Genomic DNA, 18569 nt, shown 5'->3' on the forward strand with positions numbered 1-18569 from the left:
AGAAAATGGGCTGTCTGGATTGTCATTTTTGCCTCATTTATAATACTTTCTCTGCTTCCTTGCAGGTGGACAGATATGGCAATTGGTACGTGGGGTGTGATAGGAAATAAAAGATTTCCAACTGTTTTTAAACGGATTTCAGGGCAAAGGCCATCTTCTTTTCATAAAAGAGGTAGTTAATAGCTTACATTGTATCCTCAAAGCGCCCATACCCATTTAAAAAAGTCATTCTCTATTATAACTGTTAAAAAACAGCTTAACTAGTTATTGAATAGGCCACACTCACCAGGAAAAACTGATTCTGTATCATTCTCAACCTCAAACATTTGAATAGTTATTTCTGAAGAGATGCCACCCAATAATATCCCTTATGTGACATTAAAAAAACTCACTCAAATACCAACAGATTCAACTTTATAGCACCATTCCAAAATACTAAACTTTCTTTGCACCTTTATTTTTATCTTTTTTTGTACACATTTAAAGTATGGGCATCCTGTAAATTTCTGAAAAGCCTCATAGGAAAAAAACACAACTATTTTAGGACAAAGCAATAACTCAGTTTGTAGGCAAGATGACCTCTGGCAGGCTGTACGTTCTTCATGGTCTTCTGTGGTCTTGATTCTGGGGTGAGAATACACAAAGGATGCTAGAGTCTCCTGGATTGTTCTAGAGATAACATTGCGTATCAGTGTGTAAAAACTTGTTGCTCAATGGTCAGACTCTAGGTATCGGTTACAACTCAAACCAGGACAATAACAGTCTTTTGTAATAATTTTACTCTTTTGATTGACAAAAGAATTGGGATATTAGATAATTTCAAAGTTAGTGTACATCTTTTATTCATACTCTGTAAGAGAGAAATTAGAATAATATTGAATTCCCTCTTACAAATCTCCATATTTGAAGCGTGGAGCACTCAAATCTGTTCTTGGCAAGCAGATGTATTTAAAGAGGGATTATAAATGGGTTTTTAATTCAACATATATTTGGCTGCATTGTTATGTAAGGAGACTGTCTAAGTAATGTGGGAGCTGATAAATGATGAGACTACTTGCAGAAAACCATTTTTTTTCTTGTAACACTAGAGAGAAATGTTTCACACTCTGATCGTAAGTGCACGCTCTTGTCTCCCTCTTCCACGTATCAGCGGGTGCAGGGTGCACCCGGGGAACAGGTCTGGCGAGAGGACTCGCAATTTGTGTGTATGCTGTGATTGGCAGGGTCCTGTGCAGAGGTAGAGTCAGAAGGGTGTCCACTAACAGTTTAATTCTGCAGCAGTTTCAAAGAAATTGATTGTTACACAATAACAGTCGATGACCCAGGAAGAGAAAGTTGAAATTAGAAGTGACCAGTATTGAAACGCTACTGCGCACCAGGAAGGAATATGAGAATATTCATATGCCCTGAAATAGAAATAATCACTTTGCACTATGTACACCACATACAATATAACATATTCTTTTTAACATTGCACAATATAAATATTATACACCGCGGAGTAAACTAAATGCAAAATAACTTGGAGGCACACAGAAGAGACATGGGAATAGCTTGAACTCTGATTAAAATTAAGATGGGGTTAGTAAAAGGCAGAGTGTTACATTGTCAGGCCAGCGAGCTTTGAGGTCTCACCACGTGGGCGGGCAGCCACCTCCCGTATATACTGAAAATTCTCATACCTCAATGTCGTTAGAGTTGATTGCTTCAAACGAAGGCTAATTAGCTAAATGATTTGAGAAAATCAAACTTTTGCTCCCCACTCTCAAGTAGGTAACCCCTGAAGGTCCCTCCCGACCTCAGGGTTTCCGTAAGGAGGGACTATGTTGGGACACGGCTGTATTCTTCTATTTCTTGTAAATAACTTGGTTACTAGCAAACCACTTTAATGAAACTAGAACAGTATGCAAGAACACCCATCACAGTGCTTAACAAGATTTAATGTACATTTATTCTTAACATGTGGAACATATAAAGATTTTATACTGAATAAATGATATTCATTAAGCCAGAGGAAAAGGAGGAATTTACATCAAGTTTTTTTCTTTTTTTTTAAACTACATTATCTTGAAATACAAATGTGGATTCTCGTCACTGAAAAATCTTTGAAGTTGTGTTTCTTCCTTTTAGTTGTATTTTTTTCTTTTTTGTCTGTACTGGTAACCATTTTCTAAATCAATCCATATGCAACCATTTCCACACCTTGATTCATGAAGCAAATTGTGATCAGCTGCTCTCCCGAAATAGAGCATGACTTTATACATACAGAAACTTGTACATTACCCTCTTTTTTTTTGTTTTTTTTGTTTGTTTTTGTTTTTTGTATTTTTTCTTTTTTTCTGAGATATGGCCCTAATGAAAAAATATATAAAATAAAAATAAAAAATTATTTAAATCTACCATCACTTCGTAGTTACCACATCATGAAAAAGAAACTAAAAACTTTGTACTAAAAAAAAAAAAAAAGAAAGAAAAAAGAAAAGAAAAAATGAGGGTATGTTTAATGTACAACTTCTATATACATCACAGCCCATAGGCAGTAAAAAAAATATTTAAAAAATGATTAAAGGAATTGTGAAGAACTGTCATGTGGAAAGTCAAATGACAGACAGCAGACAGGACGACGGTAGTGGTGAGGAAGCAATTTCCGTTGATCGTTGTCAGGTATGTATTTTCAATCTTAACTTAAAAAAACATTGTTTTTGCTCCTAGCCTAATGTAACCATTTTCCTGTGGAGAAACCAGTATAATTTCATAGTTTGACTACTGACTGACACACCTCCTTGAGCCCCTAAACCTACTTTTCTAGAAGTTTCTATTGCACAGAGCTTTGGGCGATGGGATACAGTTTTTATTTTTTCATAATCTGAAGAATAACACACCTAGGAAATTGATAATTTTTCACCTTTTTGCCTCAGTGTGGTGAAATTTTCCCATCTTAGCATCTTTTGCCACAACTTTTTTCTTTAAAGTCAATTCGCTTCCCAAAAAATGCAATACAACATGGAAAAGAACATTAAAAAGAAAATCTGTGAAAAACAAAAAGTGACCTTTGAATGCACTAGACAGCAACTTTGGTTAAAAAAAAACACAAAATAAAAAAAAAAAACCCAAAAGGATGTACTTATACACACAGACAGCAAATATTAATTTCATAACTGTTCGAATTAATTATTTCTTTAATTCCCAATTGGTAAATAGTGGATGGGGCAGAGGAGCAAAGATTTTCTTTTCCTTCTTCCTACGCTGGATAAACAACAGAAACAGCCAGTTATACGGGAGCCTCTAGTCTTCACTCACACAGTGCTGCCTTCTCACTGATGTCATAACTGCCCAATCTGAAACAGTACATCACAGATGACAGACGCGACCAGAGAGTTCAGGACGGCTGATATTGAGATATCCAGCAATCGGCCCTCGTGCAGAAGGAATTCCGAGCGGTTCTCGTCCACTCTGGCCATGGCCAGCAGAGCCTTGGCCGCCCTACACATCATGTCCACGCTAGGTGGTTCTAGAGGCGGGGGCTGCATGTGCATGAGGTTATGCTGGCTCTGCTGATACTGCGCCATCGTGACCCCATCCTCTAGGAAGCTTATCAAGTTTCCAATACTTCCCTTCTGCACAGCTATTGCCCTTGCTGCCAGCGCGTCCCCTTGGGCAAGGTTCGATAAAAGCGCCATGGACATTTCTCGACAGACTGGGTTTTTGCGATCCCCAACGTACCTAACTAACGTAGCATAGAATTTCTCCTGACGACTAAATGGAGGCGTGGCCAAGATCAGGTCCACATTATTGTCCTGGATGCTGAGTTTACAGAGGGTCTCCAGCACAAGTCTCTGAGGCGACAGGACAGAGTTGGGTCCCACCGTTGGAAAGGGGTCTTGCGCCTCTGCAGATGGGCACACCATCCAGTGCAGCAAGCCATCCAAAATTGGCAAGCAGATGCTTTCCGTGTAAGCAGACAAGTCTAGCTGCCCAGAAATGTTGGCTAACGTGACCAACGTGTTATCCCGTAAGACCTCGAGGCAGTCCCACCACCACTCATCTTTGCTGCAGGCCACCCCTTTGTCCTCGTCTTCCTCTTTCTCATAGGTTTGCGGCGCTCGTTTTCTCTCTGGATGCTCGTGGTGAAGGAGAATCAACTTCCCCAGGATCAGCACCAAGCCTGGATGTTTGGACATCTCGGCGTCGTTCCCAGGCACAAAAGACAAGCTACGGACAATATTTGACACACAGATACAGCGCTTAGCCAGAGAATCCTGCCAGTGTGCAATGGTGCAGAGAGGAGTCTCGTCTCGGCTCCTGGGCTCGTCCTCCAGCAGCTTGATGTTCCGGTGACTTTTGGCTTGATGTATACCAAAGGGAAACTTACTGCTCTCGGTCTGGGCGCCAGGGTTCGCCTCTTCGGGCAGAGCCCCTGGTCGAGCGGACAGGACATCATCAATGGTTGCAATGATGCTTTTCTCCTGCTGCTCTTCGGAATCCCCTTTGCCTTCCTGCTCTTTCTTTCTACCTGTGGAGCTGAGAGGGGGAGGGGGACGCCTGCGAGGAGGGATTTCCATCTTGCTCTCAAAGTGAGTCTGGATGTGCTCCGTGGTATCCCCGCCACCAAGCTGCCAGTGCAGGAGTCCACTGTTGAACTCCTGAACGCGCCCCAGCTTGTCAGATCGGTCCACCACAAACAGGTTGTTCTTTTTGACTATCTTGATGGGCAGCTTGTCGAACTTACTGGCTTGCCTGGGCTTCTCCTTTGGATCTGCAGAGGCATCGGGAGAGGTCAGAGGTGGGCTGCTCTTATCCTCGGCCTCCGTCTTTCCACTGTCTTCCTCCTCGTCCTCCTCCTCGTCCTCCTCGTCATCAATACATTCAGCATCTTCGTCCTCTTTCCCCGAATCGTCCGCCAAGGACTGGCTATCATCTCTCTTCACTGTACTGTGATCAAGTGCTTTTTGGCTGGGGTCTCCTACTTCATATTCCATAAGAATTCCAAAAATGTCAATCAAGCATTTTCTAAAGTACTCTACTAAAAGTTCGAGAAATCCGGACAACTAGAGAGGAGGGGAAGAGAACAAGAAAAGAATAGGTACAATGTTATAACATCAGATCGGACTGGGAAGGGTAAACATCCTGATAGCTATCAATACATTTTTACAATGATTTTCACGTTTTAATTCCTTTTAGGCTGGGCCAAGAAAGAGAAATTACGTATCAGTTAGAACTACCTTCCTGAATTTTATGTTATTAACCAAAACAACATTTATCATGTTTCTTACCTGCTGCTTACTTTCCTGTACAATCAACATCAAAACTTTCTTGTTATTTTCATATTCCTAATGTTATCAACGAGGGAGTGCTTTGCTGTTCTGTCTCTTGTTTTCTGCTTTAGATACAATGCACTCCTTACTAGAAGAGTGGGGACGTGGATTTTATAGACGCATTCACCCACAGTGAGTCTGCTCTCTTCTATTATTTATCTGAGACTTGCTAGCCTGGGTTTTTATGGTTATTATTCTTAGGATTTTATGGTTATTTTTGCCTCAGGTACCATAGGTTACTCTAATTTACGTTTTCCATATATCTTTGGGAGAAGATAATTTCAGCAATGTAGTAGAGCTCATAAACACAGAAAATTAAAAACAAATCAATTTAGTCCCTGATAAATGAATTAAAATGTTTTGTAGAATGCAATTCTACATTTCAGTTATCACAACTCTAGCTGAAAGATGAAAGCCACTATGAGAACTAGTTTTGTTTCCTTTAAGCAAATGTTTGTGTCAAGAAAACCAATATATTCCACGATTAGCAACTGCCCAGCTCCCCCCCTCAACACCCACACCACGACATTCAGGGAGGATAAAGGATTAGGTAAAGAAAGGATTCTTTAATGATGGGTGTTACGGAAATCAACCATACTTTCATCGTCTGCTGTCAATTCCTGAAAGTGGGTTTGAAACAGTAACTAAGAAGTAAGGGGAAACCCAAGTACTAACCATAAAGTACTTGCTTTTAGAGTATGAAGGCACAATTTTTCAAGCAGAGGGTTGGGTTCTTTTACCCCCCACTTAGAGTTTACTTTTTTCCCAAGGTGTGGGAAAGAGAAGTTGCTAGAGCAACTCTGGTTATGAAAACGTGTGATCAACAGCAGTTCACCTGACGTAAGGATGAAGTTCATTACTCTAGCAAAGGCAGTATAAGTTTTTTAAATACTTATTTTCTGTTAAAACGAACTTCATGCACTGTTTATGGCCTTATTCATACATTTCCTATCTAGTGAAACCTCGCCTTTCAGGGCTGTAATGAGGACTTAACTGAGAGAAGAAAGAGCAAGTAGAAGCTCCTGGTCCTATTTGATAGAAGCAAGGGAATCAGATGTTTTGGCTTTTTTCACCCAAAGCAGAGTGTTGTTCACACATAGTAGGGAAAATAACCTTTTCTCATTTTTGTTTCTAAATACTTCTTTAAAAGTTTGTAGCTCAGTTGACTCTTGGGCATTTTTCCTAACTCTCAATTCCCCTTCTCTCTTCTAAAGCGATTACGCTGGAATCGACTAGCACTGAATAAAGGGGCGTTTTAAGCTCAGTACAAGTAGTAGCTTCCAAGTGACGGCTTCAAAATAACCTGGAGAGAGGGAGAAACGGAGGGAACAGACCAAGAAACAAGTCTGGCCACGTGTTCATACATAACTATTTTGGCTGAACGATGGGCACATGGGATTCATTAAACTGTCTCTCTACTTCTACATATATTATACATTTTCTATAATATAATTTTTTTAATTAAAAGAAAGATGCTATGTCCCCCTGGAAAGTAGGGTAGTGTCCCATTGTAAGGTACTGCATATCCAACACTATACAGTTGTAACTTTATGTTACATGTGGATTAATTCCCATCGGCCTGCTAATATTCATTCTAAACAACAATTTAATTTTACTATTATCATCTATGCCACACATGCATATGCGCACACACGCATATGCGTGCACGCGCACGAACAAGGTCGCTGTTTTCTTAGGAGAAATATAGGTATATGTGTATTTACCCTAAAGATTGAAATGAATTATGATTCTAGACTAAACTTTCAGACACCTATACATTGACTGGTGTTGGTTTATAACAACTGCCATGATAAAAATGGTTAGCTAGTGGGTGCTCATCATGGGGGCATTCGTTGGGGCATTAGGTACGACTTAATCTTCTTACTCTACTCTGGTCCTTAGTTGGACTGGCGCTGGCTTACCTGGGAGAGATTGAAAGTAGCGACAGTGCTGTCATCATAGAGAAGAATATTAATAGTGTCCAAAGCCCACGTACTTTCAGCCAAAAGACCTGACTTAAGGGACATCATCACACGCCAGGCCTCAGGAGTAACTAAAAACAGGGGAAAGAACGAGGATATGATTAATATTAACTCTATGCACGAAAGAATAAAAAATAAGAAAAGGATGAGAGAAAAGAAGTGGAGCGTTCAGTTAAATATTGATTTTAAACAAATGTTCTGAGGCATAGTTAAACATGATCACTTTCAGATTTTAAACGGAGGGGATAGCTGTATTAAGACGCTTTTGTTGTCTAAGATCTTTTTGCTTTGTGGGTTAAACGTGAGCCAAAGTGTTTCTAGAGGTGGGAGTGGTTAAGCACAAATGGTCCTTTCTCATCTCTGGCTTCTTTCTCTTAGCCCCTAACAGAATCTGTAACGATGCACCAGAGTTTTAATAATGGAGTCAAACCCCAAAACGGTATTTGTCTTCTTTGCCCTGCTCCATTCACAAATGTCTCAAGGTGGCACCTTCAGAAGGCCAGCAAATATGTACGATATAAGCAAAATTTAATTCCCAAACAGCCCATTCTCTAATGTAAAGGTCTGGATTTTTCCCAAGCTGTCTTCTTCTATTTCTGAGCTCCTGCCCTCAGAACGTGCTGTTGACAAATATGATAGCACTTTGACGGTTCAGATTTTTCAAGAGCTTGGCCTGAGCCAGGGGATGGGAAATAGAAGGTTGTACTTTTGTTTTCCCCGTTTCTGTTACTGAAGAAGACACAGTGCTAGATAAAATGTTTGCAAGATGTGCCGTAAGATGGAGTGAGAAGAGGAGGCCCGTCATGTGTCTGAAAGTTCCACGGAATCTGTCTCAGGAAGCCAGCAGACCACACGGTGCCAGTAGACCCGTGCAAGCAGAACTCACCGCAGCAACAGCCAACACGGGACACCAACAGTAAGCGCGTGTGCGGGAGGACACTGTGGGTTTCCACCTGTATTTTACTCTCATCTACTTTTCCAATTTTCTAAGATAGGCACATAATACTTTTATAACAGAAAAGGCGAATTTTCTTTTTAAAATAAGGAACATAAATTTCCCTAGGCTGAAGACAAATACTGGTAAAACATGCACTAAGAAATTTTATAAGAATTTAAATATATCTATTTATTTAAACATATATATGCACACAGACACATGTGCATAGTTTTACATACATATTTCCACATATAAAGCAGTACCGGGTCTGTCTGTATTTCTTTCTCACCTCCAGCATCCCTCTCCCGATATAAAACTCTTTACTTTTCTCCCCTTTTCTCTCTATATATCTCCTTAATGTCCAATGATTGAAAACATCTTTAATATCTTTAATTTGGTATCTTTAATCTTTCTAATTACTGCAAATGATTTCAAGTCAAGTGATTTTGAAAAAACTTTTTTTATATAACCAAGATCTATAATTTCCTTTGCTGTATTAAAAGTACTTCAAAAATAACGCAGGAAAACTGTGTGTACTCCCAGACAGTCCAGATCTCTAATTAGTATTCAGAACACCCCAAATAGGATGAACAGCACCATCAGCATTCCACTGAAAAAGTGTCTTGGCTCATATCTACCAGCGCCGTGCGGGTTACATCAATTCTACATATCATATCGAATTCCATGTACACATCATATATCTATCTACATAGTATATTCAGGCTTCTACTTTTTCCCAAGGAAACTCTTTCTGTGTTGTCACCAAAATCACAGAGTGGCTCGCATTCACATTTTCCCAGGCCACCTTAGTGCACGCACTGCAGAGATTTGAGTGCTTGGTTAAGGTCAAATCTTTAAGCCCCAGATGTAGTACACAGTTATTGAGGATTCCCTGGTCTCTCAGCTGGAGCTCTACCCTCTCACACAATAACACTCACGTGTAAAAATACCATTTTAATTCACGCTCTTCTCTGGCACTCTTGCTTGATTCAGATTAGCAGCTTCCAACTATAGCTCCTGTACAAAAACCTGTCCTGATGGCTTGGAGTCCTAAGAATTTCATCCCTTGGAGACTAACAGGAACTACATCTAACTAAAATTAACGTTCTAGATCACAACTGGAATGCATGTCAGGGACAAAGCCTTGGGAATGCTCACCGATATCTTTTGAGGTAATCTTGCGCCTTTGTTTCAGCACTGGCTGTGATGCTTCTACGGAGCCAGGAGGGAAGGTAATCTCCCGTCTGATGGGGGGTGGCTGGGGGGGTGGCCCCGTGACCTGGGACGTGGGGACGGTGGGCATGACCTTCTGCATCTTCATGGAGGGCAGAAAGGGAGACTTGCTGGGAGACATGCGGCTCTCCAGCGAGCGCTGGAAGGAGGCGGGGCTGGGCGCTCTGGAGATGTGGTTTGGCAGTGACGGCGGCGTCTGGTAGGAGGACTGAGGCGGGCGCGTGATGGGCTGCATGGAGGCTGAAGAGGACATGTAAGGCTGACGTTGGCTGACGTGGGAAGGCCACTGGCTCTCGTGATTGATCCTCTGATCAGGTACCATCATATCATCCGTGCGGTTCATGCCTGGATAAGGAGGTGCCTGTGCAGGGCCACCCGGGCCTTGCCTGTTCTGGTAGGGGTAAGGCATATCATTGCGTGTCGCCCACAGACTCTGCTGAGGCCCTTCGCCGGAGGACGACTGCATCGGGCCGCCCATCATCTGAGGCGGGATCCCATGCGGCTGGATCTGCCCCGGGCCCTGCACCCTCTCTCTGCTGTAGGGGTACGGATACTGCCCCTGGAGGGGCCTCCTGTCCGGGCCGGAGTAGGAACTCCCGTACTGGTTATAGACGTCCTGCTGCTGGTTGCCGTACTGCATGTTGTACATGTCTCCCTCGTGGCGTTTGGCCGGAGGCCCATACATGCCGTCCATATGGCGTTTGTAATTCTGAAATTCACACAAAGACAAATCATACTGATGTGCTTTTCCAGGTACAATCACACACTTAAATTATGCAAAATAGTTATTACCTGGTGGAACGTTCATTTCAAAAGGAACATGCGAAGCTCTTATAACAACTAAGGACTAACAATTCATGTACTGTATTTCAGTCTTATATAACACCATGTCACGTACTCCAAGAGGGCTTCCAAAGTTTGTTTTCATGTGCTTGAAATGTTCTGTGGGAGAAAAAAAGGCCTCCTCTCCTGGTATTTCCAGGGCTGCCATGTTGGGGGAGTATGGCGTTGGTGACACCACACGAGCAGTGCTGGACCGGGGCTTGGAGCTCCACTAAGATGACCTCAGTAGGTAGAAGGATAAATCTCACCAGAATGGACTGAGCATTCTGAGGGCCAGCCTGAAAGGTGCCTGGATTACCCAGATTTCTTGGGCTAACTTTGCAGAAAAGCACGGTACAGGATCTCGCTCCTCAGACTGCCCACGCTACCCTGACACCCGATATTCTACGGCCGCTGCCCCGACTTCCAGCTTGTCCAGGTCAGGCTCTCCCATGAAAGCCTGCTGGGCCCAGCCTCTGAACACAGGGCCCCCGTTACTGAGCTCTCCTCCTGGGGCCACAAGGGGGACCAGCACCTGATCAGGGTGGGAGTCTCCTGATGGCAGTGAGCGAGTAAGATGCTGATGTGTTAGCGTTCTTTCACTTTACTTGAAAATTGTTTAAGATTAGCTGGTTTAATAATACAATCCACTGTACATACATGTTCTAGTGAAATTAAATAAACATTTAAAATCCTCTCTATTTTACAGGACGTCTTAGACCTAAAAAGTTGTTTAGACATAGCAAATTCCTGTGTCTCAAAAGCCCCAGCATGATGTGCAATTCTCTGCATCACAGTGATAACTGCAAGGTGAGGATTTTGCACAACCCATCATCTCTGAGCTGCAGTGGCTGCGTGAACCACTACGTAGGATAAGCCTATCCTACGTAGTCAAGATATGTGGTGGTGAATATCTTATTTTTAAAAAGCCAATTAACTTTCACTATTAGAAGATAATATTTTAAGTAGTTTTTTCCTACATGTCCTCTTTAAAACATATTGACAAATTTCTATTCTAAAATGGTATTGGATATGATAGTACACACAACAGACACACGTTTAAAATGTACTTACCTTGGACTTATTTACAAGGATGAATGTCCTGAACTTCTCATAACATGTTATATTTGTTTCAGGATACCATCTATCAAGAGCTATTTTTAATGTGCTGACATCAAAATCGTAAGAATATTTTCTAGCATAAACAAATATATTGTGACTGTTGAATAAACTGAATCGTTTTTGTTATACTTCCTAAAACTCTTCAGAAGCGACACGAGTTTGAGTGTTAAACAGACAGCACAGAGACGCACGCCTGCTCGCCAACTCACCGGCTGCTGTGGATACAGGCCAGGCTGGTGTCCTCCATATGGCGGCTGTCCTGAGGGAGGGCCTTGGCCTGGGTACTGCTGCCCATACGGTTCATGCCTAGAATGAGGCATTCAAAGAAAACTTCATCTACAAAGGACCTCAGGCCAAGAGAGAAACCAACAGCCCATTTCTGGAAAGTCTACACCCCTCAACAGCCTTGTCTTTTCTTCACCACACGCATCTCCCAACAGGCACTCTGAGCAGCAGCAGCCCTGGAACTTTTAGCAAAAGGGAGGGAACACCCACGTTGGGAACGCTGCCAACCTCCTGGCTGGTAGGTGTGAGCGGAGGCCGCCGGCCCCGCCTCTGAGTGAGGGCCCGCCCCCCACTGGAGTTCCCGGGATGTCAGGCCGCACTGGGATGTGAGGTCTTCATGAAAACAAGAAACAACAGAAAGAATCTCAGAAGCAAAGCAGCATTTCTAAGAGTACCAGAATATGGACATATAATCTCGGAAAATGTTTCTACTTCTCACTTTCTCATTATGAATATAAAATGTTCAAATTTCTAAAGGTATACTTTGAAATTAATCCAAATGATACTGAGTTAGCTAATAGTTGTATAGATATAAGTATTCACATTTTCAAAGTGCTATGACCCTAAAAGGCTACAGAAAAGAATAAGAGGGATGATTTAAATGTATAAATGGGAATGAGCGATACATTTATTTTTCAATTGCTACTATATTGTAAAGTTATAAATACCATAAAAAATACCCTGGTTTAGTTAGTATATTGAATCTTGTAAGAAAGAATACTTGGACTGAATATACTCCTAAACTGATCAAGGAATGAGAATAAGAAAGAAAATAAACAAATTTTTATAATATCACATGTGAAACAGACATGGTAAGCTTTTGCTAATGACACTGACATCTAGAATGAAGTTTATAGTTAGGAGGAAAGAAATATAATGGACATGGATAAAATTTACGTTGAACAAGTACACTTTTCAGAAGAGAAAACTGAGCAATGTGGTAGAGCCAAAAGGACTTTTAAACCTAGGCCATGCAATGTTCTAGAAAGCATTCTAGAAGAAATAGAAAAGTACATTTGCTTGGGTTCCTTTAAAAATATATGTCCCAGGACAGCTGTTCTCCTTCTAATCTCATCAACCAAAAAAAAAAAAAAAAAAAAAAAATAGCTTTTCCTGGACCCTCAAAAACAAACCAAATCTAAGTCAAATCCTTGATTCAGTACATTCAACATTACACAGTGGTTGATTAATGCAGACATCACAAATGAACATTTACCACTTATAACCAGGCTAAGAATTAGCAGCCTAGATTTTTAAGTCACTTTCAGAAAGTTCCACATCACTTTGAGCATGTGACAGCTATGTAATCTCAAGAACCAGGCTCATAGAGAATGCCAGAAAGAAACCTTATTTGGTAAAACAGTAATTTTTCAAACGTTTTCTCCCTTTGTATCAAACCAGGGAAGCCTTTTCATGACGTAACCGTTCCTATGAGCCCAGCACGTGGACTGATGAAGGGGCGGCTCTGGCCTGGGCAGTCTCTGAGGAGCACCACACACCCGGATTCTGAAGAAAATGGTTCAAAGCCGTCCCCATCCTGAGGCATGCCAACGTGGCTACAGTTAGAGAAAGAATTGTCCATTGTGCCTCCATTTTTTTTCCTTTAAAAATCACCAGTATTATATTAAAGACTTCGTTTCTGAGCACTTCTCTATTAAGCAGGTAAAGAACACACCAACCAAGAGAAGGGGCTTCTGTAGTAAGTAGTAAAGTCTGGGGCCTTCCTCACAGAGAAGTCTGCCCTAAGCCACTGTTTTAGGAGGCAGTTTTCTGTTACCTCTCAGAGACATCTCAATGACTTTCTTTCTATTTTATTAAAAATAAATCTGATCAGTACTGCAACCTAACTCGCCATTTTAACGTCAAGATGCCGTCCCGAAAAGCAGCTCCAGGGAAGCCTGTGCGGTGGCTTTTCCTGGAGACGTTCACCACGGAGCAGAGTATCCTCTCTCTATTTAAAACGTTCACAGGGAGGAGAGGAAACACCAGAAAAAGCAACGCCTGGAAGACCTTTCCAAGAACCCACTACAGCCCCACGTCTGTGGAAAGCCTGGTGTGGCGACCCCTTGCACAGACATTTCCCAGGGAAGAAACGCCGGTGGGAGGGAGGAAGGAAGGGGCTGGAAAACCCACGAGTTCTGGGGACTTCCCAAGACAGGGCACCCGTGGAAGCTGGTGTCTGACTCAGCGTGGTGACAGTGGCTGCCTCCAGAGGGCATCTGGTGCTGAGAGGACGGCCGGCACTTGGAGTGCTCAGGGAGAAGATGCCTGCCATGGCCAGCCCAGCCCCAGCACATTTCTAATTTATGCTTTTGGGCATTTGTTTATAAAAACACAGCTGCACTTGGCTGCCTGGGGACAAGGTCCTCTCCCCAGTCCGGTTACAGCTGTCGACGGAGGCAGCCATCTGACACCAGTTCCCTTATCAACTCCAGCAGGAAAGTCGACACCGTAAGTTATCACCGGCTACCAGGGCTCAAGTCTGTGGGAGGAAAGCCCAGTTTCTAGTAAAGCACCTCATCTTCCTCTCAGAAGACACTCACCTTCGATCGTACCCGGCTCCGTAGGGAAACTGCTGCCGCTGCCCCAGGCCCAGACCGGACATGGCTCCAGAGGGGCTTTGGTTATACATGTCCTGCATGCTGCCAGTGGGCATCTGTCCTTGCGTCATGAAGGGCTCACTGCTTCCAGGCACTGCAATGTTTTCAATAACAGACAAAAAATTAAGCATTTTCAAAAGCCAAAGGGCCCAAACATCACTTTCCAGTCATTTCAGTTCTCCTTAATATGGCAGACAAACATCTTATCCTTAATATGGCTGACAACAACAGAAAAAAGAGCCTAAAGCCTCAGGTCAAGATGGATCCCAAGATCCCCCCACCCCATGGAAATGCCTTGTATGAGCCCCTCCCTTTGAGTGAGGGTAGAAGCTAGGAACATGATGGGATATTGCTCCCATGATTACGCTACACCACGTGGCAAAAGGGATTTCACAGATGTCACTACCGTTACTAATCAGCTGACTGTGAGTTACCAAAAGGGAGATGATCCAGGTGTGTCCTTTACATCCATGTCTGAAGGTCAGAGACACTCTCCCGCTGGGCTTGAAGAAGCAGCCACCATGAGGTGGAGAGGGCCAAGTGTTAGGAGGGGTGGTAGCCTCTAGGAGCTGCAAAGGCCCCAGATGACAGTCAACAAGACAACAAGACCTCAGTCCTACAACTGCAAGGAACCGAATTCTGCCAACAACCTGAACGAGCTTAGGACTCTGAGCCTTGGATGAGATCGAGTCTCTGCTAACACCTTGACGTCTGCTGTGTGAGACCCTGGGCTCAGAACCCACAGGAACATGAGATCATAAATTTATGTTGTTTTAAGCTGCTAAATTTGTGGTAAGTTGTTATACAATAATACAGAAAACGAACACAGGCACAGATCCATACTTACTTGGGTAAATTACTAAACTTGTGAGTTTAATTCCTTGTCTATAAAATGAGGTTGGTAATACCATCTCATGGAGTGGTTGTGAGGAAGAGATGAAATACACATATAAATGCAGTTCCTTTCCCTTATGGGAAAAAAAAGTGAAAACCTTAACATAAACACCCCCCCACTGACTCACTCCAAAATCAGGATAAAGAAAATCACTAGGGAGTTCAGAATAGCCCAAGAATGGATGAGATACAACTATTTCTTTCGAAGGGAGAGTGGCGATTAGGTCAAATATGCAAATTAGCATCATCTCAGAGCCTGAAGGAAATTGGGTCAAGCCCAGAAACTAGCTGGTGGGCAAATTAAACATTTTAATGCAAATCTTGATTGATATACAGCACCACTATCTTTCTTCATCCTGTGAAGGTTACTTTTATATTACGTGAGGCAAAAGCTGACTAAAATTTTGTGAGCTGATAACACTGGTTAGGCTGGCAGAGAGGTGTCCACGATGGAGCCCAGTACGGGTGGAATGTATTCTACTTTGCAACATGCTTTCACATACTTTATCTTATTGGACCTCACATCAACCTGGGGTAGAACTAGTTTTCATGTTACTTTCCATTTTACAGACATAAAAACAGAGACAGATAGACATTAAGGGGGATAATTAAAGTTAAATAGCTTAATTCTCTAATACATAAAGAGTTCTTAAAAATCAATAAGAAAAAAGACAAATTAAAAAATGGGCAAACATATAAATGAACATTCACAAAAAAAGAATGATAGTCAATATATGAAAAGATGGGTGACCTCACTAATAATTAAAGAAATCCAAGTTAAAACAATTATGAAGCTTTTTTCCCCCAATCTGATTGGCAAATATTAAAATGACTGATACTAATCATTCTTAGTATGGGAATGAGGACCCTTACTCTTACACACTCACGTTAAGAGTATTAAATTGGTATAACTTTTGCCAATACCTGCTATGGTAGGCTATACTTTGGCGACCCCCAAAGAAGCACATCTCTGGGTATTCGTAGGCTGTGAGGTCCCCTCCCACAGTGAGTTTGGGCCTGCATGTGACCCGCTGTGACCAATGGGGCACTGGCAAACGCACCGCAGCAGAGGCCTGCAGGCGCCTGTCCTCCTGGAATGTTCCCTCCCGGGCCCATCCACCATGGCATGGGGCTCCCCGGAAGCTCTATGGAAAGGCCCCCAGCCAACAGCTCCGGCTGAGTTCCCAGGACAGCCTCCAGATGACCCCAGCCACTCAGGTGACATCCCAGCTCCAGTAGGGGTCTCGCTCAGGCCTCCAGAGGAGGGCCGCCTCAGTGCCCCAGCTGACAACACAGGGAACGAAGAACCACCCGCCCACCACAGAACTGTGAGATACAGTGAAGTGTGTTGTTTAAAGCCACTAAGTTTTGGGGTAGTTTGTTACATAGTAAAAGATACTCAGTAAACTGTAAAAAAAAAAAGAGTTCATATCCTTTGATTCAGTTATTCTACCTCTAGGAATCTATTTCACAGAAACACTTTTGCAAGTGTGAAAAAACAGCTGTACTTCAATAATCACTGCATCATTGTTTATAATAGCAAAATATTATGAAACAACCCATCCATTTCTAGAGCATTAAAAATAGTAAGTAAGTAAGTAAGGATTATGTGTACAGATATTAATAGATATTCAAAATATACTGTTAAGTTAAACAATACATAAATATTCACTTATTGTTCACTTATAATCACTTATAACTAATCAATCAGTTCCTCAATCAGTGATTAAGTAAGCAGATGGGGAAGGGAGGCAGGCGGACAGGCAGGGCCCAGGCCGCTCAGGGCTATGGAGGTCAGGCTCTTTTGTCCACTCCACCACCACACTACAGGTCAACAGCAGAGCGGCAACAAGAATAAAGAGCATGGTTTCTACCGATGTTCGTCGTCATTAAATACAAAATCAGGGCACCACCAAGTTCACTGACAGAGGAAGGTGAACCGAGGAATGGAAAACTTCATTATAACAGAGATACGGCTGTTTCCTGTGGGTTTTCTATTTAACTGCTCGAATTTGGCACTAAATACACGTTTATTGTCAGGTAGCAGGTGAGCTGAACTATACTGGGGAAATGTGAGACAGAGCTCCCTTCTGAGCCACTGTATCATTTACATGGTTGATGAAAACATATTATACAGCTGCCTAGCGCTGAACCAGGTAATCCACAATCATCCCCCAGCCCCTCCCTTCCAAATTTATTTTCACAATAAGAAAAATTGTGGGCACAGGGAAAGAAAAGAAACACAACTCTCGCTGTCTAATATGGCATATAGTAGGATACTGGAATGATTCACAATAACTCTTGAAGCCAGATTCCAAATACTACTAATGATTTTTCTATGTTATTGCCATGTTTTCAGAGTCTAAAAATGTGACACAACCAACGGCACTAATAAAATGTTCTTTCTAGCATCTCATACCACTAAAAAAATAGCCACTTCCAACATTCACAAAGCTTTTTCGAATTTCTGAGCTTATGGATTTATTACATGTTCTGCAAAATCTTTACCTGGAATAAGCAGCTCTGAAACTTTTGAAAGGAAAAATTATATCTTGCTTTATGTAACAGATATCTGAAATATATCTGAAATACATATGAAATATAATCTTGTTTGTTAATTAAATGGTATATGCCCAATATTTAAAATTTTGTGATGATTCTTTTTCATTGGTCCATAATATTTGTGAAAACCAAGGCTTCGGGCTTTATGCTTCTCTCTATTCAAGGCAGTATATCATGAAATTTACGTGCCCCAAACATCTAAGTACAACAGAAGTACGATTATTTAAGGGATCCCAGAATAAGTACTTCCATAAAAATGTTACTATTTTTCTATATTTTTCGCAATAATATTCACATCATGCCTCAATTTCATGCATTTGGAAGAGTGTCAAAAAGCACGTGGCGCTCGTATGCCACGGGAGGAGCGTGGGGCAGAAGTCAGATGGCTACAATCTCAGGGCTGAGTGAATGCTGGGGACTGATAAGCATAAAGGAAAATCCACCCTGGGTGTTTGCTCACGTCCATCATAACCCTCCTACACTCTCCTGGAGATCTCATCATCCCACAGTTGTCAGGACCATTTCTCTGCTTAGCTCTCCAAAATTGTTCCTAATTCCCACGCTCTCCCCAGCTCCAGACGTACGTTCTACCAGCTACCACTGAACACACCCAAAAGTCAGCTCTGGATTTCCTCCTGTATCCTGCTCACTTCCCAGCTGTCCACACCGCAGGTAATAACAGTGAACCTTTATTTTCCTCTCTGAGATGGTCCTTTCCCCACGTCCACATCCAAGGTAGTAACATCCTTACCCTCTGGTCACCATCCCTTGGTTATTCCCTTTAACCCCCACGTTCGAACCATCAGCACACCCCATT

At 42.3% G+C, this 18569-nt stretch overlaps 1 protein-coding gene across 9 annotated transcripts in view; it reads right to left on the minus strand.

Moving 5' to 3' along the window:
* Positions 1-407: 407 nt before the first annotated feature.
* ARID1B (AT-rich interaction domain 1B) overlaps positions 408-18569 on the minus strand; it is a 417978-nt gene continuing 399816 nt past the window's right edge. For all 9 annotated transcript variants that reach the window (XM_058534096.1, XM_058534092.1, XM_058534093.1 and 6 more), the window contains 5 exons: positions 14240-14390; positions 11621-11717; positions 9393-10176; positions 7238-7368; positions 408-5048 (listed from right to left, as the gene is read on the minus strand). In XM_058534096.1, coding sequence (XP_058390079.1) covers positions 3324-5048; positions 7238-7368; positions 9393-10176; positions 11621-11717; positions 14240-14390 — 2888 coding nt within the window. In that variant the 3' untranslated portion in view covers positions 408-3323. The remainder of the gene's footprint in view (positions 5049-7237; positions 7369-9392; positions 10177-11620; positions 11718-14239; positions 14391-18569) is intronic.

This window comes from Diceros bicornis, chromosome 39, assembly GCF_020826845.1.
Source record: "Diceros bicornis minor isolate mBicDic1 chromosome 39, mDicBic1.mat.cur, whole genome shotgun sequence".
In the NCBI taxonomy this organism is placed as follows: Eukaryota; Metazoa; Chordata; class Mammalia; order Perissodactyla; family Rhinocerotidae; genus Diceros; species Diceros bicornis.